This window comes from Crinia signifera, chromosome 4 (assembly GCF_055691185.1).
Source record: "Crinia signifera chromosome 4, ASM5569118v1, whole genome shotgun sequence".
NCBI classification, from domain to species: Eukaryota; Metazoa; Chordata; class Amphibia; order Anura; family Myobatrachidae; genus Crinia; species Crinia signifera.
This window is the reverse complement of record NC_139220.1, coordinates 290,745,159-290,772,213: the sequence shown is the minus strand read 5'-3', so window position 1 is coordinate 290,772,213 and position 27,055 is coordinate 290,745,159. Positions and strand designations below refer to the sequence as shown.

Here is a 27,055-nt window from a genome sequence, read left to right as displayed (position 1 = left end):
GGACTTTGCCATCTTGCAAGAAGAGCAGCCGGTACTTGTGAGTTATCCGGGCTCCCGATTTTTTGATTGTATGCCTTAAGTTAAGGCATACAATCCGATGCGATGCGATACGATATCGCATCGCATCGCATCGCATCCGACCATCGGATGCGATGACCCGATTTTTCCATAGGAATCAATGTTAAAATGATTCCTATGGAAAAAGGGGTCCTTTTCATACCCCTACTATCCAAGTGGGCATGGAGTTGGATATAAACCTGTGGCGAGCGTAGCGAGCCACCGAGCCCGAAGCGTGGCGAGCGAAGCGAGCCCCGCGAGGGGACGGTATTCCGTGTCCCCTCGCGGGGCTCGCCACGCTTCGGGCTCGGTGGCTCGCTACGCTCGCCACAGGTTTATATCCAACTCCATGCCCACTTGGATAGTAGGGGTATGAAAAGGACCCCTTTTTCCCATTGAATTCCATGTTAAAATGGACTCAGTCCATTTTAACATTGATTCCTATGGAAAAATCGGGTCATCGCATCGCATCGCATCCGATGGTCGCATGCGATGCGATGCGATGTCCCGATCCGACCCGATTTTAAAATCGGACGCCCGGATAACTCACAAGTACCGAGCAGCCTTGATAACTTAAGAAAGGAAACCAAAAAACAAACATTATCCCATCTGAAGAGGTGCGATTTTGCTTGCGATTCAATTGGATCAAAATGAACGGCAAGCAAAACACATTTGATATGGACTATACGAGTATAGTACAGATCTGTACTATATAGTGTGGCCTGCACAATCTATTTTTCTATTAGATCGATGCTACATAACAGGATCAAATTGGCATTGAATGCGGCTGAAAACCATTCAATGTCGATTTGATTTTGCTTATATTATCAAAATTTTATAGAAAAATAGACCAAATCGAACCGTGTGTATGGTGCATTACAAGCACATCAAGAGTTTATTTACTAAAATAGGAGTATTATTGAAGACGGGATGTTGTTATTGGAAACCAAAACAGAATCTAATATCTTCTAGAAGGTGTTCGATAAATAAGTAGATGATTCACATAGGTTGCTATTGGCAACCTCCCATTTTACTAAATACACCCCATTTTTTGGCTATGGTTTTGTGCAGAATCCACGTTTCCTGAAGATTAGGTTTTAAACAAACAAAAAAATGCATTTTAATTAAAAATGCCTCCTCTTTTTTACTCAATTTAATGTCTCTGCTTAAGCGCTTCCTATGTGTAGGAAAAATTAGGAAGCTAATGAAAACCTGCCATTTTAAAAACTCAACAACCTACCCCATTAAAATGAGGTATCACTTTTTTTTTGTTTGGTGGGAGGGGGTTAGTTATCTGCTTTTAAATACCTTAGTAAATGGGAAATGTTATTTTGCATACGGTTTCAGTTATTGTCTGGTGAGCACCATAATGACTTTCCAGATACTGGACAACGGGCCTAATTCAGACTGGGTTGGAGTTTTGTGACTACTCCCCAGGGCCGGTGCTAGGGTGTCTGGCGCCCTCCTGCAAACCAAACATTTTGCGCCCTTTCACATTGCCATTGCAAGAAGCTGCAGCCCGATTGTGGGAGCATATGCAACATGCGATCTTATGGAGGATCTTGGGTGCATGTACACGTATGCAATGCATACACCATCTCAGTGCTGTGTCTACAAAATTTTGCAGGCACTAAAGGTGCCCATACACGCTGCGAGAATCGCATATGTTATAGGCTAGATCGCATTGCATCGCATGGCATGCAATGTGTGTGCAATGCGATCCGAAAGCAGTACAAAAAGTATATGCTGCACATACTTTTTGTACTGTGTGATGCGATGCCCGATTTCAGCGTGTATGGCCACCTTTAGGCACATAACCCAGCCCATTATTTAAAAAGTGTCTAAATTAATATATAAACATCTACAATTATTTAAAAAATAGTTAGAAACATGTATAATAAAAGACTCACTGTTCTTTTGCTGTTTAACTCTTGTATCTGCATAGGCAGGACGCTGAAGATGCCATTACACCCCTCTCATGACTGAGGGGGAAAGGAGGGGAGAGAAGGAGGAGATGGAAGAATAGGGGAGGAGATAGAGGGGGCGGAGTGTTGAGGACTGGCAGTGGCCTCTCCATACTACCGCCCACTCCCCCCCAGCTACTTAAGCTGCGGTCTTGCGTGCGCGAAAATCACAGAGTAGCGTTTTTTTGGAGACCTGCAATGATTTTTGAATCAAACCCAAAAGCTGAATCAAGCCCAATAGTCTAAAAGAAGGGACTCCCTTCTTTCATATGCGGGTAACCTCACATTTAGAGATGTAATCGGAAAACGTCAGGGTAATATTGTCTGGTGATTACCACACATGTCCTACAGCCCGCCTGACAGATGCAATTATTTTTGCTCAGATAAACCCATCTGATAAACAATAAAACATGTCAGATAAATGTCATGCCTATCTGATGTGGATAGCAAGCTTCATCAGCAACCAGGAGAGCACTGGACATTATATATAATCCCAGCACAGTATGATCATGTCAGCAGCCAGAACATCACGTATAACCCCAGCTCAGAGAGCCACCCTTTCTGAAATCAGATCATTGGAGAATGCAGCACAAATTCAGTTGTGCACAAGTAGCATTGGATGGTTATTGCTGTGACCATGACAACAGTTACAGTACCACTCCTCCATGGATTGGGAGAAAGGGTTGAGACACGAATACTGTATTGGATGATCTTATCCTGCTGTCTAATTAAAAAGAATTCCAATATGGTCTCACATCTTATAAAATCTGAATTGCTTATTAGCATTGGAATGCTGCATTTCCCCAACGCAGATAGCACCCAACTAGCCATATGGTCAACACTACTATCCGGTATTGCTATATACAGACTACAGCTTGGCCCATTTCACAGGCATTTCCTTCAAGTGCATCACATTACTGGATTCAGTCCGGCGTGACAATATATTATCAATACTAATAAAAACCATCATTTGCTCCTGAGAAAGCAGACATTGCCTCTTTGCAATAAGAGGTGGCTGCCATGCATCGTGGCAGAAGAATATTAAACGTTCATAAATGGAATGTAGTCATCTCTGTCCCTTTATAGGATTAGACATCCAGACTGTATCCGGCAGTACTCAGCTTCCTCTCCTGAGCCCCAGAAACTCGGCCCTTGTTCCTGTAGGGCTGGTGACAGTCCCGGTCTGTTAATGGAGGGTAATACTGTCTGTAACAAAGGCAGGCAAAAAACAGTCCAATAATGGCACCAACTACAACATCTGCAAGAGAAAGAGTTGTGTAGTTAGCATTAAACGTGTCAAGCTTTGGAACGACTATACTAATACTACCCCCTGCACAAAGCCATTATACCAGCATATCGGCATACTCACCCTGCCAGTGATGCTTGTAATCACAGGTGCGGGACAATGCGATGGCTATAGCACAGAGCAGGGGAAACAGGAAGGTGCACAATCTCCAGGAATGTCCACGACCAGTGGGGGAGAAGCTTCCAAGTTTCCCAGCGATATACAGAGCAGTGAAGCCAAGCCCGGCAAAGGCAACTGGTAGAGAAGGGATAGGGGGGGGGCAAAGGGAAAAGAAAAGATTTACTAAACTGTGGGATTTCAGAAGTGGAGAAGTTTCCCATAGCAACTCATCAGATTCTGGCTATTATCTCCCAGAAGGTGCTAGGTGGTTATGCAGTATAATTTGATTGGTTGCTATTGGAAACATCACCACTTCCAAATCCTGGTGGAGAATCCAAATAACTTAAATCACTTTGCAGCAGAAAACACTTGGGGATCTGCCTATACCAACGGTAGTGAATATCAGGTTATATCCCACACACAGGACTAGTGTTAAAGAGTAGAATACATTTCAAATAGCTTTTTGTATAACAAAATGAGGTGTTAGACCTCAAAACATCTGTGTGGGAGATGCTCCCTGGAACGGAATACTCAAATACAGAGGATGGATAATTTAACCAAAGAAAGTGGTTCTTTTGCAGGGCACACTTTTGTAATAATTACAGTTTCATTCATACATAGCTTTTATTCCCTTACGAAGATATTACTCCAAATGGACAAACATTAGGAATACAAATTAAAAACATACATAATTTAATGTAAAGTGCTGAAACCGCAAGAAATAGTAGAAACAAATTAGTATAGGCTTGTTAGTTAGCAAAGCGTGATGAAAAATCTCTGTGGCAATTGACTAAGTCTTAATGGAGATCAAGGTTATTTTCCTTTTGGTGGTGAAATTGATACAATTATAGAAAGTTTGCCGCTTATAAACAACCATTCATTTGGTCATGAACAACCTTATGTAAAGGTGTCATTTGCAGTAAAGGCATGAAAAACCTTATGTAAAGGTGTCATTTGCAGTAAAGGCCCATACACACTTATTTATTGATTATTATCAGTGTCTTATATAGCGCACACATATTCTGCAGCGCTTTACAGAGACTATTTGAACATTCACATTAGTCCCTGCCCCAGTGGATCTTACAATCTATATTCCCTACCACATGTACACGCACACAGACATTCTAGGGTTAATTTTGTTGGGTGCCAATTAACCTAACAGTATATTTTTGGATTGTGGGAGGAAACTGGAGTACCCAGAGGAAACCCACGCAAGCACGGGGAGAATATACAAACTCACCACAGTTAGGGCCAGTTAGGGCCATGGTGGGTATCGAACCCATGACCTCAGTGCTGTGAGGCGTACTGTCCATAACAAATGAACCATCATCGCAAAACATGCTGGTAAAACCAGCAGATGAACCACCTGGCTAGCGATGATGCGGGAGCGCGCATCATCACTAGTCGGGCTTCGCTGGCCCATACACACGTGCTGATTTTCAGCTGTAAGTCTGCAAGTGTGTATGGGCCAGCGATGCCAGACTAGTGATGATGCACACTCCCGCATCATCGCTAGCCAGGTGGTTCATCTGTTTTGCAATGATGGTTCATTTTTCAACCATCATCGCTCAGTATGTACGGCGTTGGGCGATGATGGCTGAAAGATGAGCCATTGTCAGCCCGCCCTCCTCCCTCCCGCTTACCCATACATCCCTGCTGCCCGCCTTCCTCCCTCTCCCTGCTCCATATGGAGCACACTACTTGCGTCTTGGCGGTCTGGCCTCCTCCCTCCCCCTGCTCCACACAGAGGGAGCACATTACATGTCACCGCCTCGCCGGCTTTCCGCCCGCCCCCTCCCTCTGCTTCAAACGGTGCACGATACATACTCCACACCGACTGGCTGCTCGCCTGCCGCATCAGTAGGAGCACCAATGTGCGCCCAGCTGCCCGCCCGCTCCCTCCCCCTACTCCCCCACACACACACACACACACACACCGCATCAGTAGGAGCAGTGGGGCTTTACACTGCCAACCAATGTGCACCCAGCTGCCCGTCTGCTCCCTCCCCCTGCACGCTGCATCTGACAGTAGGTGCAGTGGGTCTTTACAATGCCCACCAATGTGTTATTTACCGATAAGCCAGTAATATATACATTGCTAGCACAGGCCAGCAATGTACATTTATTTATAAGCCAGTAATGTATGCATTGCTGCACCACTACCCGCCAATGCACATTTCTTTATATGCAGCTAACAAGGACATAGGGAGGGCGGAGCTCAGGTCACCAAAAGAGTACCACTCTCGCTGCCCACTGATCCGCCCTCCAAGTGCGCTCCGTCGCGAAGGCGCAGAGTCTCTGACAGCATTACAGAGAGCCTGCGCCCCAGCAACCACCACAGAGAAGACATGCTAGAGGTACTCCTGCACCTCTAGCATCTGCCACACTGAAAGAAGCCAGAGGTACAGGAAAACCTCTAGTGACTGTCTCCTTTGTGGCAGTGGCCATCTTTGGAGGAATGCAGAGCATCTGTGATGCTGTCAGAGACGGTCTCCGGGGCGGACGGGCGAGCAATATAAACATTTTAATCCCCCTGGGGAACGAACATGTAATCTCCCTGGCTATGTGCATGGAACATCTGGCAACAAGCATGTAACCCCTATGGCAACGAGCATGTAGTTAAGCGGCACATCAGGGTGCATTAGTAGCACTACAGGGTGCATTATGTGTAAGTGGAATTAAAATGCCATAAGGGGGGGGGGTGTAAAATGTATAATTATGAATTGCGTGTATAGTAGTGTGGTTGTGGTATAGGGTTCCGACAGTCGGGATCCCGACGGTCATTATCCCGACTGGCCGGACCCAGACAGCATGGTGAGCGCAACAAAGCCCCTTGCGGACACGGTGGCTCGCTGCACTCGCCACCTATTCTATTCTCCCTCTCTGGGGGTCGTGGTCCGAAACGAGGGAGAATAGCCTGTGGCCGTCGGGCACCCGTGTGTCCGGGTTTTGACTGTAGGGATCCCGACATCGGGTAAATGACTGTCGGGATCCTGTCCAGCACCCGTATAGTGTTACCCTGAAGATTGTGTGGTAAATTCTATAATGGGCATTACAGCTTGTGTGACTAGGGGGAGAGGGGGTGCCAAAATGTACCATTGCTCCTGGGCACCATGTCACCTAGATACTCCTCTGGACGGTAACGTATACATTGCTGGCACAGGTCAGTAATGTTTACATTACTGGTGCCACTGCACCCCCTCAATGTAGATTTTGTTATGTCATACATTGCTGGTGCAGGTAAGTGGATTTCTACCTACGTTTACCAATGGCTGCAAATGAAAACGCAGCTGTGCACATGGGCGGGATTTTGCTCGGTTGGGGTGGAGTTGACTCGGTCGCTGGGCTCTGAATACACACAGCCCAGCGATCAGTACTGAATCAGGCCCTAAGAACAGAAATGCACTGAATAAAATGGCCCCTACTCCCACCCTTGGAAGTCAAACCCAGCCCATTATGTAAAAAACCTTTTATATGAAAGACTTTCAGCAAAGTCTTTCACCTCCTGAAAATATCTTGCTCTTTGGGAAAATAACTCAGTGTGTATGCACTACTTTGGTGACAGATATATCTTTCAAAGATTTTGGCAAAGTCTTTTGAAATTAAAATCTTCTGGTGTGTATGGGCCTTAAGAGTGTAGGGTGTACACACAGAGAGATTTTGGCTAATGGACAATTTTGACTACGCAATTTTGAGAGAGATTTTGGCTAGATGCACTGGAGATTTTGACTAAGCGATTTTGTCTAAGAAATGATAGTCTATGATCTAATCAAAATTACCTTGCCTGCACAGTCAATCTATGGTATAATAACCAAGAAGAAGAAAATAATTCCTACAAGGGGCACTCAAAGCTGACTTATATTGGCTTGTTCAGCATTTTTTTTATCTGTTTAGTCTCCCAAGAAAATTGTATTAAAATTTAACTTTTATTATTATTATGTAAAAAAGCTGCGAAATATGTTAAAACAATAGTGACAAAGTGCAAATAAAGTGACAGTAATTAAAATAGAGCTCACCGGTCCGTGTGTGTATTGTATTATGGTTCTGTGCCTATCTTGCAATTGTGTAACAATTTCAGGAATTAATGTATCCAGATGGATGTTCTCACCAGAAACATGTTGTCTGGCACTTGTTATCTGAGAAAGTTCTCAGAAAGTCGTAACTTTAATATAAATTTCTGCAACTATGTTGCTTTGATGAGTTACCAATGTGCTCTTAGAGCGGTATAACATAATTTTCATCAACAGTATATACTAATATCAACTTCCCGCTAACTTACAATCAATATTTGCAGAGTTAATTGCAGTATACTAACACCACATTTATTCAACTGGCTCGAGGCAATACACTTGCATCTCCACTACAGTTGTGAGGCTGAACAAGCCAATATAAGTCAGCTTTGAGTGCCCCTTGTAGGAATTATTTTCTTCTTCTTGGTTATTGTACGATTGTATTAATTCCTGGGCAGCACCTCCCTATACATATTAAGCCTGAATTTATGGCAGCACCCCTTATAGGGAATACCTGACTATTGAAATGAATTGGGCTGTGCGGATTAACCCTCTCTGGTCAATTACAGTCAATCTATGCTAAGCAATCTATGCTAGACAATATTGACTAAGCAGGGGGAAAAAAATAGGGAGATTTTGGCTAACCTTCTAGGAGATTTTGACTATCTAGTCAAAATGTCCTGCTAAAATCTCACCGTGTGTACACCCCTTTACAGTGATGATTGTCTATACCACACCTATATGGCCTATGAATATGTAATGGATTTGAGTGCAGGAGGTACTCTAACCTGTAGATCTTGTTTTTATCATTGCTTTGTCCAACAGTAGATTATCTACTATTCTATTAGCAGTCTCCTCTATATAACAATTGTTGCCAGTACCGCAGCTGGCGCTATACCCTTGACCAGAGGTTACTATCAGAAAGTATAACAATCCAAGACCTGGGACAGTGTGTAAGATATAGATCATTATTCCTACACTACTGGTTAAATGGGGAAGGACCTTGCAATCCAACGGAATCAGATATCTTCGGCACTAGTGGCAAGCTTTCACAACTCTGTGTCTAACATTTGGCTTAGGACTCTATATCATGCAAAGTAAATGGAGGAAGTGAATAAAAGTGTTATTTATGGTATAACAAAACACAATACAAACTTTTAGTAGAAATAAAGAATTGCAGAGAAATTAGTCACAAGGGACACCCACCCAACAGGCACTATGATACAATGTGGTGACCATTCTCCTCAGTAAGAAGTGGATTACATAAGTCCTCTGCTTATATCTGCCAACAATGTATGTGGTGACTAATTTGAAATGTTGCTTACATGAGGCGTGGCCACTGGGAAAACTCTTTCTCCCTTCAATCACCACCTCTGGGTCACCTGTACAGTCAAGTCGGGGAGATTCTCGGCCATCTGGAAAACAGCGGAACAAGAAGTCTGGACGAGGCCTAAGGTAGGGGGAGGAGAGAATAAAAAAAAAATATGGTATAAAACGCTGTGACGCAAAATCAGAGATGCAAACAGATCGGACAGAAAACAGCGATCATCCTGGATTCAAGCATCAACAAATAAAATGATGATAGAAAGGTGCGGTAGATGGAAGGTGCTGTATAGGACTGTCTCATCAGCCAACAGAAGTCATATTACATTTGGCGGAGTAGTAAACCTCCAGAAATAAAAGTTCACCTATTTGTGGTGCCTAGAGCAGTCACATTCACCACAAACACATTGATGGGATATGCTGTAGAAGAGACATCCCCCCCACACGCACTTATAATTTTTCCCTCCTGCATGGTAATTATACATTCTTTCAGCCACAACAGGTTCACCACAAGAAAGTGGAACTGGATGTGCCTGGAGACAAGTACAGAGAAAGCCGGATCATTGCTGTTCTCTCTAAAACCAAACTGCACCCACACTTTGTTTAAACTAAATAAATCTCGGTTAGAGGTATAAAAATGAGAGGGGGGGGGTGAGTGAGAAATCTCCCAACTCGACCCTTCTATACAAGTTCTGCATCTCTCATCCACACTCATTACCTTCCAGGAATTCACAGCTACAGGCTGCTCCCCCTCTTTTGAATGCGCTCCCACCCTCAGTGAAGACGTTACTCTAGCCTTCCAAACATTAAGTAGTTATCTGAAAGCGCAACTTCCATAAGTTATTCTACCCACTTACCTCCCCCCTACACATAACTTAATGCAAGCTTTCTACACACATACTGCTGACCCCAGGCCAACACTCCTGTGTTAGTGGATCATACAGCCCACCAAGAACCTCTGCCATCTGGCTTGAGTAATATTCATCAATTTTCTATTGCCCTGTAGACTTTAAACATGCAAGCAGGGCCCTCTTACCTCTTATTACAAAGTGTCATTTAATTACTGTTCGGCTCCTAACTGTAAAGTGAATATGCTGGCACTATATAAATAGCAAGCCCGCGCTAAGCAAAAGCTTTGAAAGCTAGTCTGCTACCTTCTGTGTTTGTGCATCAGTGAGAAAGATGTAGTTATCCTCTCTGTCAACAGAGGGCAGTGTTTGAGACTCACAGACACTAGACATATATAGATCTGAAAAGTGGGGAATAATATTGTATCTTAAAACAAATGCATTGCCGGGTTTTTTTCTGTAAGAGATGTGCAAAATATTGGCTAAAAATGCCAGCGGCCAGTTATATGAATTCAACTAAAGAGGTTGTGTAAAAATAAATAAATAAATAAAAAAAAATAGATATTTCCTATAAAAAAAGAAAACATTATTGGTCATTATGATGAATAAAAATGGTTTGCTTGCCAATTTTCACACCAATTTTGACAAATTAACTTTGCAATCAAAGGGTTAAAGAAGATCTAGCACTTTCCTATCGGATCACGTGGATCCTTATGCTTAAACCAGCAAGAGTCCATATATTTTTAAATATGTTGATCGAGGTCCAGAAAAAAAAAAAAAGAAGATATAAAGATAGAGATAGATACATACATACAAAATCGGCACTCGGTGCTTAAAATGTACCATGTGCCGCAACCTGGTGGTATGCAAGACATTTCAACACCCACACAACGACTACAAGTTTATCATCCGACATGTGTTAACTTGCTTGACCACTCACGTTGTGTACCTCATGTTTTGCCCATGTCGACTGTACTACGTCGGCAAAACTATTCGCACTATCCGCGAAAGAATGGCTTTACACCGCTCTGCAATCAATAGTGCCATCACCACTAGAAAATCAAACCAACCTGTGGCCAGACACTACCCAGAAGCGGGCCACCAAGTAGCAGACATTAAGTTCATTCTTATAGATCATGTACCCCCGCTGTCCCGGGGAGGTGACCGTGACGGGCTTCTCCTTAAGTTGGAGACTAAGTGGATATATAAATTACAAACAGCCAAACCCAATGGGCTAAATGACCGCTTAAACTGGAATATTTTTCTGTGACCTTGTGCCATATTTAGTATGCATTTTTCTTTATTTTTTTTTCATTTATTTCACCAGAGGTTCTGTCCGCACACCCTGGACTATGTTCATCTATGCACTGCAGTGACCTGATTATTTAGCTAATATGCTGCTCTACTGAGCGTACTTAACACTTGTGTTCCTTTGCCTCTGCTTTGTGTATTCTGGTACCCGGCCAATGGGAGCCAGCCTGGTTACTGAGGACGCACCCAGTCTGTCTGCGTTGCTATGCGGTGCATGGGTGGTGACGTCAGTAGCGCGCGCCCCTTTTCCGTGGGGAGAGGAGGAGGCGGCTGCTACACTCAGATGCAGGCTGGAACTATTGGAGCCGGTAACTATATATTTGTGGTCCCACCGGCGTGCAGGCTTATTGTATGGCATGTTCATGTAGTCTTGATAACGATTCTTAAGTGAATTGAAACGTCGACCAGTATCATGTAACTGCCTTTATTCTTCATAAAAAAAAAAAAAAATTTGCTTTACCAAGTCCCCTGAAGTGATACGACTATTTATTCAAGATAGATAGATATAGATAGATAGGTGTGTGTGTATTCATATAATTATTTATTAAGGGGGCACAAAACTCCATCCCATTGACCTGAGAGACCCCTCCTCCCCATTCCCCCCCCCCCCCCCCACTGCATAGCATCCATTAAAAGAAAAAAACAATACTCCCATCCTATGTTAAATCTCTTACTGGGAGTGGCTGTCACGACCCCCGCTGTTCCCTGCTGCTGTAGCTGCTCCCGGCAGGTCCTCATGCCTTCACAGCTCCCGCTGGGCCTTCCTGCCACTGCACAGTCTTCTTGTAGAGCTGTGGCAGCCTCAACACATGGCGCCGATTGTTCTAATCACTATATGCGCGCGGTGACATCACCCGGCACCAGCCACAATGCATTACTGGGACCGCTGCAGGCGGATAGAAAAGTGGACCGTTTAAACTCCTGAAACTAGCAGCACCGCACTGCTAGTTTCAGGAATTTAGACTGTCCACTTTTCTATCCTTTGCGGTCCGGGAGATGGACCGCGGTCCGCCAGTTGCCGATCCCTGCCCTAGAACATCAAAATGTCACCCCTCGGATAAAGGTTTCTTATTGAGAAGATATAGATATATTTAAAAAAAATAATAATAATTGTCCACATATGTTGTTATGATTGGCAACCACCAACACTGGTTTCACCTGTTACACTGCCCATAAATAATGTGAAATGAACACTTGCAAGTGGTTTAACACAATTGTATAGGACAATTACTGCGCCTCTGGTACAGCAGCTTATGGAAATATCCTAGGAATTACCAATAACTAACATGCTACCTCCAAAATATAGAAAAACCACCAACGCTGTACCTCCACAGTATAATTTAATGATATATAGTCGTGAAATGTATACAAAAAAAGTTATTTTCACAGAACAAACAATATATGTGACAGTGATCTGCTACAATCTGTACAAATGCAGTCTGTACACAGAGTTTAGTATCCAACACTGCCTCCTACAGAAGTTGGTCAGAAGAACTACTGTTACTCTGATAAATGTACAGATAATGGCATGTATAGAGAGTATTAGGGAAAGGGCTACTATGTTGTCACTTACCTTCCTACTATGAGTTTTATTGTATTGGTAAATATGCCATTGAGGGCAAGAGAGAGACTGGCAGCTGTGGAAACAAAGAGAGGAAACATGAAACTACATAATCCAGGCTTTACAAATATGCCAACGAGGAAAGATTTCAGCTTTGTACATAACATAGGCACACAGACAATAGGCAGAAATAAATGTTAATGCTATTAAATGTTAATTTTATGAAAGTGGTCTTTCCTTGCTTTCATTCCCTGGGGAAGAGAAAGAGAACCCAACTAGCTATGACATTTACTCATGGCTAATAGATTTGCAAGGCGCTATGCAATTAGCCCTGAAAAGCCAATGTCAGCCACCACTTATGGAACTTACAAAAGAAAAAGTGAAAATGTTCTCCAGCCACAGCACTATTTCAGCTAATTGAATAAACCCACAAGTGTAGAGAATGGCACAGATATTCCTTTCTTGCTCAGCCTGTGCTTACAAGTTAAAGGGTGCAGACACTTGGAACCAAATGTCTGTCTTCTTCAGTACTTTGGGATCAACAATCTTTGTGCTCCAATACAGATGTGAGGTTGCTTGTGCAATGGGCCCAATTCAGATCTGATCTGACGGCGTACGATTATCAGTGAACTGCACATGCAGATAGGATGCAATGTGCATGCACGATGCTCGTCAGTGATGAATTCCTGCAACTTTTTCTGATCGCTGGTTGTTCGCGCATTGATTGACATGAAGTAGGCATCCGGGGGTGGGAACCAGCTGTTTAGTGGGAGTGCTAACAAATGCAGATGTGCCATAAAAAAAAAAAAGGGAAGAAGTGAACAGTAGATGGTGAGACCGTTACAAATATTCACACAGGTGCGAATGGATGTGCACATTCATTCGCACAGCGAGAACATTAATTGGCAAGGCGGGATTTCCATGGAACAGGGCGGTGGCTTATCTGCACATATTTGCAGTTGTGCAAACAGTTCTGAGTCTGGCTGACAGTGGGCTGCAATGGATATAAAAGCTTCCTTTTTATCACCACTAAGTACATGGAGATCCTTGAATAAATTAAATGTTATCCACCTGCCATTCAAAAGGTGACTTGGGCAAGAACAAACTGTTCTCTAGCGGCCAAGGAGTAGCAGTCCGTGCTGGGAAAGAGACCCCCTGCAAATAAGCTACAGATTGTAACAAATTATATGCCAATAAATATCCATTTGGTTTCACACATGATGTGAGCTGGTAGGAGATGATGTTGAATGAACCTTGAATTCCATGGAGTGATAGGGAACATGTATAATGTCCCTGATCAAAGGGTGGAATTGTTAAAGGTATATGGATTCTAGCCATTCTATAATCATGTATCTACTTCTATCATTTCAAAACCAGATATCAGTTTATCACGATGACTTGCAATTTGTTGGTCATCTAATGAAATCCAGACGTTCTGTATAAAACAGGATATGTTACGTAAGGGTATTTCCAGAATAATCTTTGGAAATGAGCCTTTTTGCACACATTGAGAATAAGTCATAAGACCGGCCTCTATAGTGGCAATAGATCTTCACGCAGTTAAAATGACCATACATGGACTTAAGGAAATGCTGGTTATGACGTATTATTAGGAGTGTCTGCCCGAAGCATCATAAGTTATAAAACTAGCCACAACTGCACCCAAGGTTCAGGTTGTCGTGTGGTGGTCGTAGGGAGTCCAGCAAGGAGACAGCAGAGATGAAGGGGCAGGAATGGGAAGATGTCTTGCCATGTGGTATTGTATTGAATTACATTCTTGTGTATGATGAAGAAATAAATAATTAATACCCTTTACATTGCTTCTGGTAAATGTCCTTCTTGCATGAGCATGGCGATAGCACTATGTTGTGGATAAACCAAGTTTCAACAGAAAGCTCACTAGCTAAGCACAAAACAATATCCCACTGAACAGAAACTCTCTAATGAAAGGCCTATTTCCCGATAAAGTTTAAGCTTGCAGACAGGGATTTTCTTCACCTTAAAGGTGCCCATACACTGTGCGGCTTCACTGTGCGATGAGCTCCCGCAGGCATCTCATCGCACAGTACAAAAAATATGTGCTGCACATACTTTTTGTACTGCCCTCGCATCACATGCGTTGCGATGCAGCCCATAACGCGTGCGATCATCGCACCGTTTATGGGCACTTTAGTTTTTACTCAAGTCTGTGTATTAAGAAATGGACAATTTGTAAAAACATTACTACGATAACAAATGTCTTTCCCATAAACTGGTCAGACAGCCGTCACCTCTCATCCACCTGACACACCAAAACATTCCTCCCGAAGATAGATCTACTGAACAAAAGCTTTTACAAGCCATAATAATGTACCATTGTGTAATAAACTGCAGAACCGACAAAGCTCTGTAGTTCTTTTTTTTTTTTTTTAATAGAAGGTGTGTGCGCCACAGTTATTATTGTGTTTTATAAAAGAACCTGGGGTTTCTGCTGCTGGCATGTCAGATTAATAACTCATACCCCTTTCACACCGCACCATGGACTTGGGTTATTACCGACGTGTCAACCCGGGTCGAGGCGCAGCGTGAAAGCTTATAACCCGGGTTGATCAACCTGGCAATTCGACCTGGGTTATAAGAAGCGGTAAACCCAGGTCGCCATCTGTATAATGGGCGAACCGGGATCAAAATCCCAGGTCCGAAACAGCTCATCGATGTGAAAAGGAGTATAAGCAACTGCTGTAAGTGTGCGCTGTGCCATATTATACATAGAACTACTGTCATGAGTTGGTTCCAACTATTTTTCTTTTTATCTATGTCAATGGGCAGTATTCAATGAGAAAAATTCGCCCTGTTTTATGGCAAATTTGTGCTTTTTTCGCCTTGGACGGAGCATTTTGCTCTCCAAAAGCGAGCAACCCTATTCAATGTGAAATATTTGCCGTCTTTCTAAGTGATTTTCGCCGTCTCTCGCCGTGTAGCAATTCTCCATCTTTTCATGGAGAGCTGGAATGTGAACTTTTAAACTAAAAGGTTTTTTTTTTTTTTGGTGTAAAAAAAAAAAAAAAAAAAAAAAAAAAATCAGGATTTTTTTTTCTGTGAAGGGGCATGTTATTTTTATTCATGTGCTTATAGCACATGAATATATATTTAAATTTTAAAAAATATATTTTTTTTAAATTATTATTATTTTTTTTTTTTTAACACAGAGCAGCCAGCAGGGGGCCGGAGCTCTCGAGCCACTCATTAGATATTCATATATTCACTGCATCCGATCATTACATTTATATTCACTGCATCCGATCATTACATATGCACGATCGGGTGCAGTGAATACTGGGTCCCCCGCTGGCTATAGGGGGGGGCAGCTTGTGCTGCCTGGGTCCCGGGGAGCCCACCTCCCCTCCACATATGTTCTGGGGCAGCCAGGGAGACTTTAATCTCCCTGGATGCCACCGTCCCACGGCTCCCTGCCAGCTCACTGCCGCGGACGCTCATCCGCTGCAGGGGTTAAGACTCGCCGCGAGTGGCGGCGAGTCTTAACCAGATTGAATAGAGGGAGCAGGAGTGGCAGCGAGCCCTCCGGAACAGGGCGAGTGCATGGCGAGAGAAAAAAAAATCTCTCGCCATGCACAGCGATTTTTTTTCATTGAATACTGCCCAATGAGGGGATATGGGCAATATCCTGGTATATGGCCACAAATATATCAATGCTATTAAGAAAGGTAGTGCACTGAACGGTTAACGAAGGTTTCTCCAGGGTAAGAATATTTAAAATCACAGAATATCTTGCGTGAAATCACTCTGCATGTGCCCAGTGGGGACACTTTGAAAGACTGATGCTTAAGCCAGCCTGCGTATGGAGAGGTAGGACTGAAGAGGAGATAAGAGGTTCAACATAGACCAAGTAAAGAATGTGGGAATTCAAGCTAACATTATATGGAGATGGCAAGAAGCAGGTGCATACAGTACTCACAAACTACATCTGCCTGGTGACGATTGATTCGGTCTATGTTGGCCATCCATAGATTGTGTGTACATTTTTATCCAAATTATTTAATTATCTTGTAAGAATGTTACTTTAAACAGGTATATATGCTGCTGATGTGGATCTGAATGTACCTTACAATAATTATAACTTTGTAAAAACAAATAAATTTAGTTAGTTTTTTTAAATAAAAAGCCAAAATTTACGAATGCTTTTTTTTTTTTTTTTTTAAACTCAGGACCCCACACAGTGCATGTTTTCCATGTCTCCTAACAGAATCACAAGTGAAATAATTAGCTCCACCTGTGATATTTAAAACAAAATTTTTAGAGGCTTCAGTAAAATTACCCCTTAAATGTTAACACAGATTTTCATGAAGGATATGCATGATAACAATATAAGGTACTCTTTACTTAGTTGGGCGCCCGTCGCGGGCATCGCGGGTACATTTTGGTCTGGCCGCGACGCGACCGACGCGATGCCTGTGATTTCCCATTGAAACCCATGTTAAACATGGAAATCGTGTCGGTCGCGTCGCGGCCGGCCATAAATGTACCCGCGATGCCCGCGACGCGATGCTCCCGATTTACCATAGGAATCAATGTTAAAAGGCGCGATGGACCCGATTTTACTGTTAAATGGCTCAATGGACCCGATTTGGCCATAGGAATCAATGTTAAATGGGCCACAGAGCCCATTAACCCTTAAATGTCCCCCCCAATTTTTAACGCCACCCCACGATCCACGCCAACCCGAAGCGTGGCGAGCGCAGCGAGCCCGCGAGGGGCGGCGGTACGCGTCCTCCGACCTTTTCATGCCCTACTATCCACTAGGGCGTGGAGTGAGAATAGAATAGTGTGGCGAGCGCAGCGAGCCACCGAGCCCGAAGCGTGGCGAGCGCAGCGAGCCCCGCGAGGGGACGCGGATACCTTCACAGGTAGACGCGTCCCCTCGCGGGCTTCACAGGTGTCGGCGTCGCCACGGACACCTGTGAAGCCCGCGAGGGGACGCGTATAACTGTGAAGGTATCCGCGTGCGCTCGCCACGCTTCGGGCTCGGTGGCTCGCTGCGCTCGCCACACTATTCTATTCTCACTCCACGCCCTAGTGGATAGTAGGGCATGAAAAGGTCGGAGGACGCGTACCGCCGCCCTTCGCGGGCTCGCTGCGCTCGCCACGCTTCGGGTTGGCGTGGATCGTGGGGTGGCGTTAAAAATTGGGGGGGACATTTAAGGGTTAATGGGCTCTGTGGCCCATTTAACATTGATTCCTATGGCCAAATCGGGTCAATTGAGCCATTTAACAGTAAAATCGCGGTCAATCAGCCTTTTTAACATTGTTCCCTATGGGAAAATCGCGGTCATCCCGATTTACCCGCGATGCCCGCGATTTTTACCCCCGACGACCGCGATTTCAATCGCTGGCGCCCATCTAGGTAAAGAGTACCCAATATAATTATATTGAATACAATCCAGTAAATTGAATGTGTACACTGTGAAATTGATATTGAATCGAATGTAAAAGTACAAATATAATGCCAGATCTAATGCCAACATCAAATCTAAAGGTGTGTACACACGTACAGATTTTCTGTCTGATCTATCTGGTGGGAACAAAAACTGTATATGTATGGGAGCAACTGACAATCCAAAAATTGATCCCAAACACTTGAAAACAGACAGTGATCAGTCAGACAAATTGTTTAATCGTTCTGATATAACAAATTTATTAAAGCATATATTTTTTTTCGGTTTTCCTGCATTTGGTTGGAAATAATTGAATGTCATATGCTCCCATACATTTACAGGTTTTTGTTCCCACAGATAGATCAGACAGAAAATCTGTACGTGTGCACGCACCTTAAAGCAAATCAAAGTGTGTGTGTACACAGCTATAGACATGTGGTTAATATCCCTTTCACACTGCAGCTCTTAACCGTTATATTGACTTATTTTTAGCCTTTTAAAATGGTTAGAGCTGCAGTGTGAAAGCGCCAGTCTGTATTTACCGGTTACAAATAACTGGTACTTGCAAACGGGTAAAAAAGCAGAGTCCTACACAGTTCAGAGCCATTTTTTTTTGCAGTGTGAATGACCCTGAACCGGTATATAGGACTCAAGCAGTGAGCACTGAGCTGGTTATCCGCGCTGTGTATATGTGTATATATATATATATATATATATATATATATATATATATATATATATATATATATATATATATATATATATATATATATATATATATATATATATATATATATAATGAGCGGGAGCCGATCATTACATATGCACATATGTAATGAGCGGGACCCGCATATGTAATGAAATATGCACTGCACTGTCTAGCTACTGCCTGTCCTGTTCTCCTCCCTGCAAACCTGCTTGAGACCCGGTATTTATGTGCGGTGTGAAAGGGGTTTAAAACAGTAATATACCGGCTTTCACCTGCAATATTAAAGGGGTTAAGTGGCTCAGACCAGTTTTAAATACCAATATACCGGATCTTAAACGTTTAGGAAATATGAAAGCAGTATGACTGGTTGACAGAAGCTTGCAGATGTAGAGGACTTGCAGCCTGATTCAGACCTGCTCACTAGGCTGCTTTTATCGGGTAAACACCAAACATCAGACCGGGTAGCGAAGTCGTCCTGTACGGAGCGGAACTGAATCGCCCCATAAGTGATTGCTATAGAAAATTGAAGAGGAGAAACCAGAAGGGCTCCTAGATAGTGGTTCCCAACCTCGGTTTTTGGAGTACCCCCAACAGTGCACATTTTCCAGGTACACAGAATCACAAGTGACATAATTAGCTCCACCTGTGGATGTTTTAAAATTTGTCTGAACAACAAGTGCACCTGTCGGGGTGACCTGGAAAGCATGATGATTGGGGTTGGGAATCATTGGTCTAGGGCCTTGATGGCTAACCTTGACACTCCAGATGTTGCTGAACTACACATCCCAGCATGCTCTGCATCAGATTTAGAATGGCCAAATAGCAAAGCTGAAGCAGAGCATGCAGGGATATGTAGTTAAGCAAAAGCTGGAGTGTCAAGGTTTGCCATCAATGTTCTAGGGTATAAAAAAAATAAGAAGAATTCAAAAAAAGAAAATTTCCTTGACAGTCCTTTTCGGAAATATCCTTTGCAGAGCTACATGTTGTATTGTACACTGTATGAGTAATGCTCAGGTTACTCATCAATGTGTTAATCTGCACTTTCTTTTATTTAAAGAACCTCTGCACTATACCGCCCTACCTATACAAATGCTATGGGTTCAAAGGTATCTTGCAAACATAAAACAAGAACACTGCTTGGATTGTAAACTCACATTATGGCTCGTGTATCTTTGCGACTCAGAAGGAAATCCCTTTATCGAAAGCTCTGTTTATTACATATGAGGAGACCTGAAATACTCAGCCATGCAAGGAAAGCATTGACAATATTGCCATTGTTCACCGATAAATTAGATCACTTAAGCTTGATTTTTTTGGTTTAATAATCCAGGGAACAGTTGCTGAACACTATAAAATGGATTTATGCTGCGTACACCAAGTGCCAGCGGATCCAGCAACTGCCAGCCCCACCGATGAAGCAGCCAATTTGGTAATTAAATACACACACACACAAACACACAATTGGCTGCTCAGTATGTTTGACATTTGAATTTCCCTGACCAGCTGTGCCATTACCGTCAGTGGTTCCTGTGAATAGCATATGGTACAGTCTACCACACATGGCAAAATATGGGCATCAGCTGGTGCTGTAGGGCCGACCTGATGTGTGTAGTCTGAATAACAATAACACCCACCGATGCACTACAGATATAAGGTTTGTCATGCAACATCTTTCTAGCGTGTACCCAGCCTTACACCTATACTGCTGTGAGTAAGCAATTTAATATTATAAAAATGCATTACCAAGTATGGCTACCAATGTATCCGCGTGATCCGCCTTGCGGCAAATACGTGCGATGACCATGACAACAATAGGAGTCAGGAAAGAGATCAGCTGGAAACACAAAGAATATCACATCAGAACCGAAACACATGCACATAAGGATTTCCATATTCATAGGTGGATCCTCATTCCCACCAGGAATGTTTAGGATTAAGAGCACAGACTACTGGAGTTGGAAATGGCAATGCAGAAGAAGGTATGGGTGAGGCAGGGAAAGCCTGTAGCTAGTGAGGACGCTACATAGCGTATGATGTAAACAGCAGCACAATTATTGCAATAGAGTGGTCAGAGCTGAAATAATGAGTATATATGTGGGATTATATTTTAAGTGAGAGGTTAAACTAGAAGCATATGCTCACCATTTGACATAAAACCTTTATTATGCTCTCTCCCTTTTCAGCAAGTCATGTAACAAAATACATGTTCTATAAACTCATCACTTTATTCCGCCAAATATAATATTGTCTAACTAAGCTGGAAGGGGCTACATTTACCATACGGAATTTAGCCAATGGATTTAAAAATAAATTAAACGGAATACATAACACTCCTAGCTGTGTATTAAATATAGTGACCCCTTTAAATCCAGCAGCCAAAACTACTGCAATTGCATAAGCTTTTTTCAGAATTACTACAAATTTAAAATTCAGCCGAAGAAATTTTGTGCTCACTTTTCTGTTCTACCTTTTTTTTTTTTTAAATAATGGACTTTATATTCCTGAAAAACAGCTGTGCCACCTGAAATTAGGGGTCAAGTCACACTAGGCACTACAGTATAGGTCAACCCCATCACAATACTATCCTTGTGTTAGGGTTTCCCCATAAACAAACCCCCCCCCCCCCCCCCAACAATACATAAGAATTTATGATCATGGTAATGGTCTTGTAATTGGCCTAGCAGGGCTCTCATGTAAGTAAGCATGCTGTTCTGCTACCCCCAGCAAGTGTCACCCCTAAGCACTTGCCTCACATGCCAAATGGGAAATTCACCAATGGTACCATCAGAAACTTACAAACATACTGTTAGTGGGGACCCGATCGGAAGTCACATATGGATTTCTATAAAGCCACATTTCCTCAGGCTGTATCACCCGCTGGAATGGGTGCATCATTTCTGTCAATCTATGGAGTAGAAAGGGAGGGGAAAAATATTTTATAGAAGAGCTATATAGATACTCTAGGCTAGTGGTTACCAACCCTGGTCCTCAAGTACCCCCCCCCAACAGTGCACGGTTTCACAAGTGAAATAATTGGATCCACATTTGAATTTTATAAAATGTGTCTGAATAAGAGTGCACCTGTGCACATGCTGGGTGATCTGAAAAACACAGACTGTTGGGGGTACTTGAGGACCAGGGTGGGGAACCACTGTTCTAGGACTTACTATTGTTCAGAAGTGCAAGCACCTGAACTCTCACCCTATGTGGACGCACTGTATTTTGTATGCAGCCATTTGGCAAAATATAGTGCTACCATAGTCAGGAATACATAAAAATGGTGGTACATTAAATGCAGTATATAGACAGAAGACCTTTGAAAGAACTTTGACCCCAACTGAATTGCCCCTGGAAAAAGTAAACCGAATTGGAGGAGCAGAATAAAAGGTTATTTAAAGGACCCATTCATATGGAAGGAATGGGCTTCTCTGTGATGCACATAAATGTGCAGAGAGATTTAGATTTGGGTGAGTTATTTTATTTCTGTGCAGAGAAAATACTAACTGCTTCATTTTTACACTGCAATATAGATCTCACTTTGAAGTAAAACCCCACCCAAATCTAATTCTCTCACAAGATACATCTGCCCCATCTGCAGAGTGCACATGGTTTTGTCCATTTGAGAAGGAATTTGCCTTTGCGAGTGAACCAGAATAAGGGCCCATGTGCAGGATCCACAAAATGTAAAAATAATCAGCACAGTCTATGGGTGTGCCTAGTCACATCGCCTTAAGACCAAGATGCATTATCTGAAGGGAAAAGCTATATCTGTATGCGGTCCTTTTGCATACGATGTATTGCATGCAATATCATTCATGGCTGCAGGAACTGATAGATCCTTGTGGCAGTCACTGAGATCTGCAATTGCGATGAGAGGCAAACAGGAACACGCCTTGCAGGAAAAGGACACGCAATACACTTCATACGATCCATAACAACAATGCATCAGAAACGCATGAAAAGTGCCCATGTGGATGGGGGCCTTTAAGCTGAGATTTATCTGTCCAATCTGTTGGGAACAAAAACTTGTAATGTATGGGAGCATATAAGAATCAAGCATTTTCTCCAAACAACGGAAACAGACAATGGGGGAAATTTACTAAGAAGGGAGATCTATTTCACATGGGATGTTGCTATGGGCAACCAATCAGAATCCACTTCTTATTTATTTAGCATTTTCTAGAAAATGCTAAATAAATAAGAAGTGGATTCTGATTGGTTGCCCATAGCAACATCCCATGTGAAATTAAACTCCCTTCTTAGAAAATTGAACCCAATGGCTATTCCAGCACGTTGGATACAATTAGAAGTGAGTATTTTGTCCATAGTAACCAGATTTTATACATTCTAGAAGGTACTAGATAAACAAAGTATCATTACATATTTCTAGATCGCCATAATTATGTAGCGAAGACATAGGGGCCAATTCGGAGCTGTTCAAACAGGTCCGAAATCGTCCCCGTCCCGGATGGTGAGGGTCTGCGTGTGTGCAAAGCTCCAGTGAGCGCCTTCAGTGAGTTATTTTTTATTTGGCAGGGCGCTTGCTACCTGATTGACAGGCAGGGGGCATTCAGGGGTGGGCACCCGGCTTTCATGGGCGTGTCCACAAAAATGATGGGTGCAGCAGTGAATATACACAGCCTAGCGAGCAGGTCTGAATTGGACCCATCGTTTACACTCTATAGAGGGAGAGGGTCCCACTGCATTGACACAATGGCTATAAATATAAACTGGATGCCAAGTGCACGAGATCAACTGTGAATGCACAAATCCAGAAAATGAAAGCTTAATATGCAAAACAAGGCGTATCTCCCTCTTTGTTAGAGTGCCTTTGTTGGCATATAGGGCCTGATTCTGGTGGACTCGCTAAGCAGTGGTATTTTGCTGCTTAGTGAGCAATGTACTGCCGCCGGGTGTGCGTATACCCACCCCCAGCAAATTCCCCACTGCACTGCGAACGGATGTTTTGCATAAACATCTATTCGCAGAGTAGCATGTGTGCCCATAAATTATTCGATGGATGCCGACCATTGAATGATTTCTACAGTGCTCACATATCTAAGTCAGTCCCTGCTGACTTAAGGTGTGTGCACACTTGTACAATTTAGACTACATAGTGCAGATCTGCACTATATAGTCAATGCAGCCAAGACTTTCTGGCTGTGATACGGGAGCGCAAGGGTTAAAACCCATACAATCTGCATGAGATCCAGAAAGTTATCAATTTAACACTACAAAAGAAAGAGAACTGGAAAGTGTACAGAAGCCGGATGTTTGTATATGTACAACACATATTTAACTGCCTAGGATTAGTGCCTCATGAGTATTCATTAAGCTTTAACAAGTTCATTAGTTTCTGTCTAATCAGGAAGCTGCATTCAAATTATCTGTTGGTGGTAGCGGACATGACTCACAGAAAGATTCCTAGTAGCAGTATCCGGATGCAGAATTCAGCTGCAAAGCCTTCCAGGATCCTCTTGTTCATCCTGGTGTAAAAGGTCAGAGTCTGAAGTAGGAGACAGTTGGTAAAACATTGTAGTATCCACAGCCTCAGAAATGCGCACACCTGCCTTTTGTATTCTTACTAGGAAAGTCTGGCATATAAAAACATATAATATATATATATATATATATATATATATATATATATATATATATATATATATATATATATATATATATATATATATATATATATATATATATATATATACACACACACACACAAAATATTGGGCTCAATGACCTGCCAAACATAGTCAAAATTGATCTCATTTTATCAATGTTGAAACTTACAACGCTTATAGAGATTGCATTTATTAGGGTTTCATCTCTGTGTGACAAGTATACATAGTGTTCATTCTAGCACCCGCTATCTTTGAAAACCCATGCAGTTCCTCTTCCCTACCTGGGGTGTCGCTGTCTGCTGTGGTGTTTCTAGCACAGGTCTGGTTTGCATATCAGTGCTGATATACAAACCACACTGTGCTAGAAGCACTACAGCAGACATCGACACCCCAGACAGGGAAGAGGAACTGCATAGGTTTTCAAAGCTAGCAGGTGCTAGAATGAACACTATATACACCTTTCACACCTCAGACCCAGGTGCTGACGTGTCAAGGTGTGGTGTGAAAGCACCAAAGCTTATAACCCAGGTCGACCAACCCATCAATTTGATTCAGGTATAAGAAGGGTTAAATCCAGGTCACCATCTCTATAATGGATGTCTTAGATTTAATGTGAAATTTAGCTCGATCCCCAAGTCAAAAAAAATAAAAAAGTACTATAAATAATAGGTCTACTAATGAGGCAATTTCAGGGCATTTTCTAAGTGATCGAACTAGAAAAATGCCCCTACATTGCTCTGTGGTGATGCGGTCAAAATTTCGGCGGTCGAAATATCGACGCCAGAATCCCGACTGCCGCAATGCTGGCACTTCCTCTCTCTATGGGTGTCCACAACACCCATAGAGGGAGAATAAAATAGTGTTCCGAGTGCAGCAAGCCCATAAGGGCGGGGCGTCGGGGGGAATCTACGTCCCCCCCCTTGTCGGCATTGCAGCGGTCGGGATTCCAGCATCGGTATTTAGACCGTCGGGATCTCATACTGATCCCACTCGGTGTGTAGGGGCCATAGCAATAGCGATGCGCGGCACTAATCACCCAGCGAGTAATATCCATCATGCTGTACAAATCTAGTTAATAGCCGGTCAGGGCCAGCGCTGACACATTGCTGTGTGCCGAATGATCTAGTATTGCTCAGAATGCTCAGCAAATCTCCCAATGTGTAGGCCCCTTAAGCCTTGAAAAATGAGAAGTTTGAGAGAGATAAAGTACAGCCAATCAGTTCCTAACTGCCATGTTATAGGGTGTTTTTGAAAAAATACAGGGAGCTGGTTATCTGGTAGTTTATCACTGTTGAAGCTTAGTACACCTGGCCCAAAGACAGACCAAAAAAAAAAAAAACCTGGCCCTATGAGCTTAGTACCAACCCCACAACACCCCCCCCCCCTTTTTGTTTACAGTAGTGGTAATATTAGTTTACAAAACACCCACTGCAGCACATGTACGTAGTCATCCATATTGCAGCACAGGCTGTAGGGAACATACTGAAAGTAGTGCCTAGATATTATATGGTAAACTAGGAATCGGTAACCACTCAAAGAACCAACTTTCCAGATGATCCAAAGCAGAAATATTCGGTACTTCCTCATCTTTGCAGCCACCGCTTATGCCAGTTTTGTTAGCCGCTACGTGAAACGCGATTGTCCATTCGCAGGCTCGCTTAACTCACAAAAGGGAATAGATGGTGGCATGGACCCCAAATATAACCCTCGCCGCTCGCTATGTAAGTTCAGTAGCGTAAGCGATGAGGATGTACCAAATATTCTATATAAAAAGACATACTGGGGACAAATATAAGCACAACCGTTATAGTGAATGAATCACTACAAGACAGGCCTTCATATTTTCTTGTGCCCTCCAGCATTGAAATTGTTTGCTAAACACTGAAGTTACAGACAAGCTCAGCTCCATTTACCTTATTTATGTACAGTACTTCTTTCCTGACTATGCAATGGTGCGTTTCTTTCTGCTCAAACCTTACCACAATAACAGAATAACCATTTAACAATTGAAAGTGAGATAATTGACAGTTCTTTATACAGAAGTGTGTAGATTAGATCTGTGCATATCAAGCATTTACCATAACACAGTTCTTATCTTAATTTACTGTAGAAAACACAGGTGGTTGGCTCCAGTCCAGACACAAGCTCCAGGTCATTACAGCACCCATACTTACTATTGTGACAACATTTCCTCCAAAAAGCCTCTGGGGGTTTGAGAAATCATCCTAAATATCTGGTTTAGAATAGTTTCATGTACCAAAACCATTACAGTCCTGTGATGCATGCACTTGCTAATAGTTTTATGTGCACCATCACAGTACATAATAGCAAATGACATTTGGATAAGGCTCTAGAAAACCAGGTTCAGGGCTATTACAATCTGACAGGCTGACAAATGGCATACTACTGGTATGCTTTCTAATATTGATACTTGCATTGTACGCAAGTTTCCCCCTAATAAAAATAATCAACAATCACACACAGACCTGTAAAATATATAAATAAAAAGTACATTATACTACAAACATAATACAAATAATAAAGGGGTTAAAAGCATGTACCACAATGCAGTGAAAAATGCATTACAACAATATGCAGCGTCTATCCTGCATGCATTACAGCTCTACAAGCTACACAAACGACTTATCTAGCGTACCACGTCATGTATTAGCTCCAATGAGGCAGTAATGGAGAGCTAATCAACACCCGCCTGAGGAATAGTGTGACTGTGACCCAGCGGCAGGGACCAGGCTATCAGCACCACTACGGTGACGTGCCCAGGTCCCGCCCACTCAACTTGCACACGTG

The 27,055-nt window shown here is 42.8% G+C and overlaps 1 protein-coding gene across 1 annotated transcript; it reads right to left on the bottom strand.

The window, feature by feature from the left end:
- Positions 1–464: 464 nt before the first annotated feature.
- Positions 465–27,055, bottom strand: PLPP5 (phospholipid phosphatase 5). Its single transcript, XM_083185007.1, has 8 exons — positions 26,904–27,055; positions 24,035–24,126; positions 21,417–21,525; positions 20,364–20,454; positions 12,492–12,555; positions 8,762–8,886; positions 3,391–3,561; positions 465–3,279 (listed from the first exon to the last, which is right to left on the bottom strand). Exons 2-8 carry the CDS (start codon positions 24,103–24,105, stop codon positions 3,110–3,112), a joined length of 801 nt encoding a protein of 266 aa, XP_083041133.1. The 5' UTR covers positions 24,106–24,126; positions 26,904–27,055; the 3' UTR covers positions 465–3,109.

Bases quoted from the DNA above. Each gene is read 5' to 3' on its own strand.
- PLPP5 (XM_083185007.1), bottom strand. From the start codon at position 24,105: ATGAACAAGAGGATCCTGGAAGGCTTTGCAGCTGAATTCTGCATCCGG. The intron at 3,562-8,761 runs GTAAGCAACATT...CTTCTCTACCAG, and splicing joins TCCCAGTGGCCACGCCTCAT to TTGCCTTTGCCGGGCTTGGC. The intron at 3,280-3,390 runs GTGAGTATGCCG...TTTCTCTTGCAG, and splicing joins TTACAAGCATCACTGGCAGG to ATGTTGTAGTTGGTGCCATT.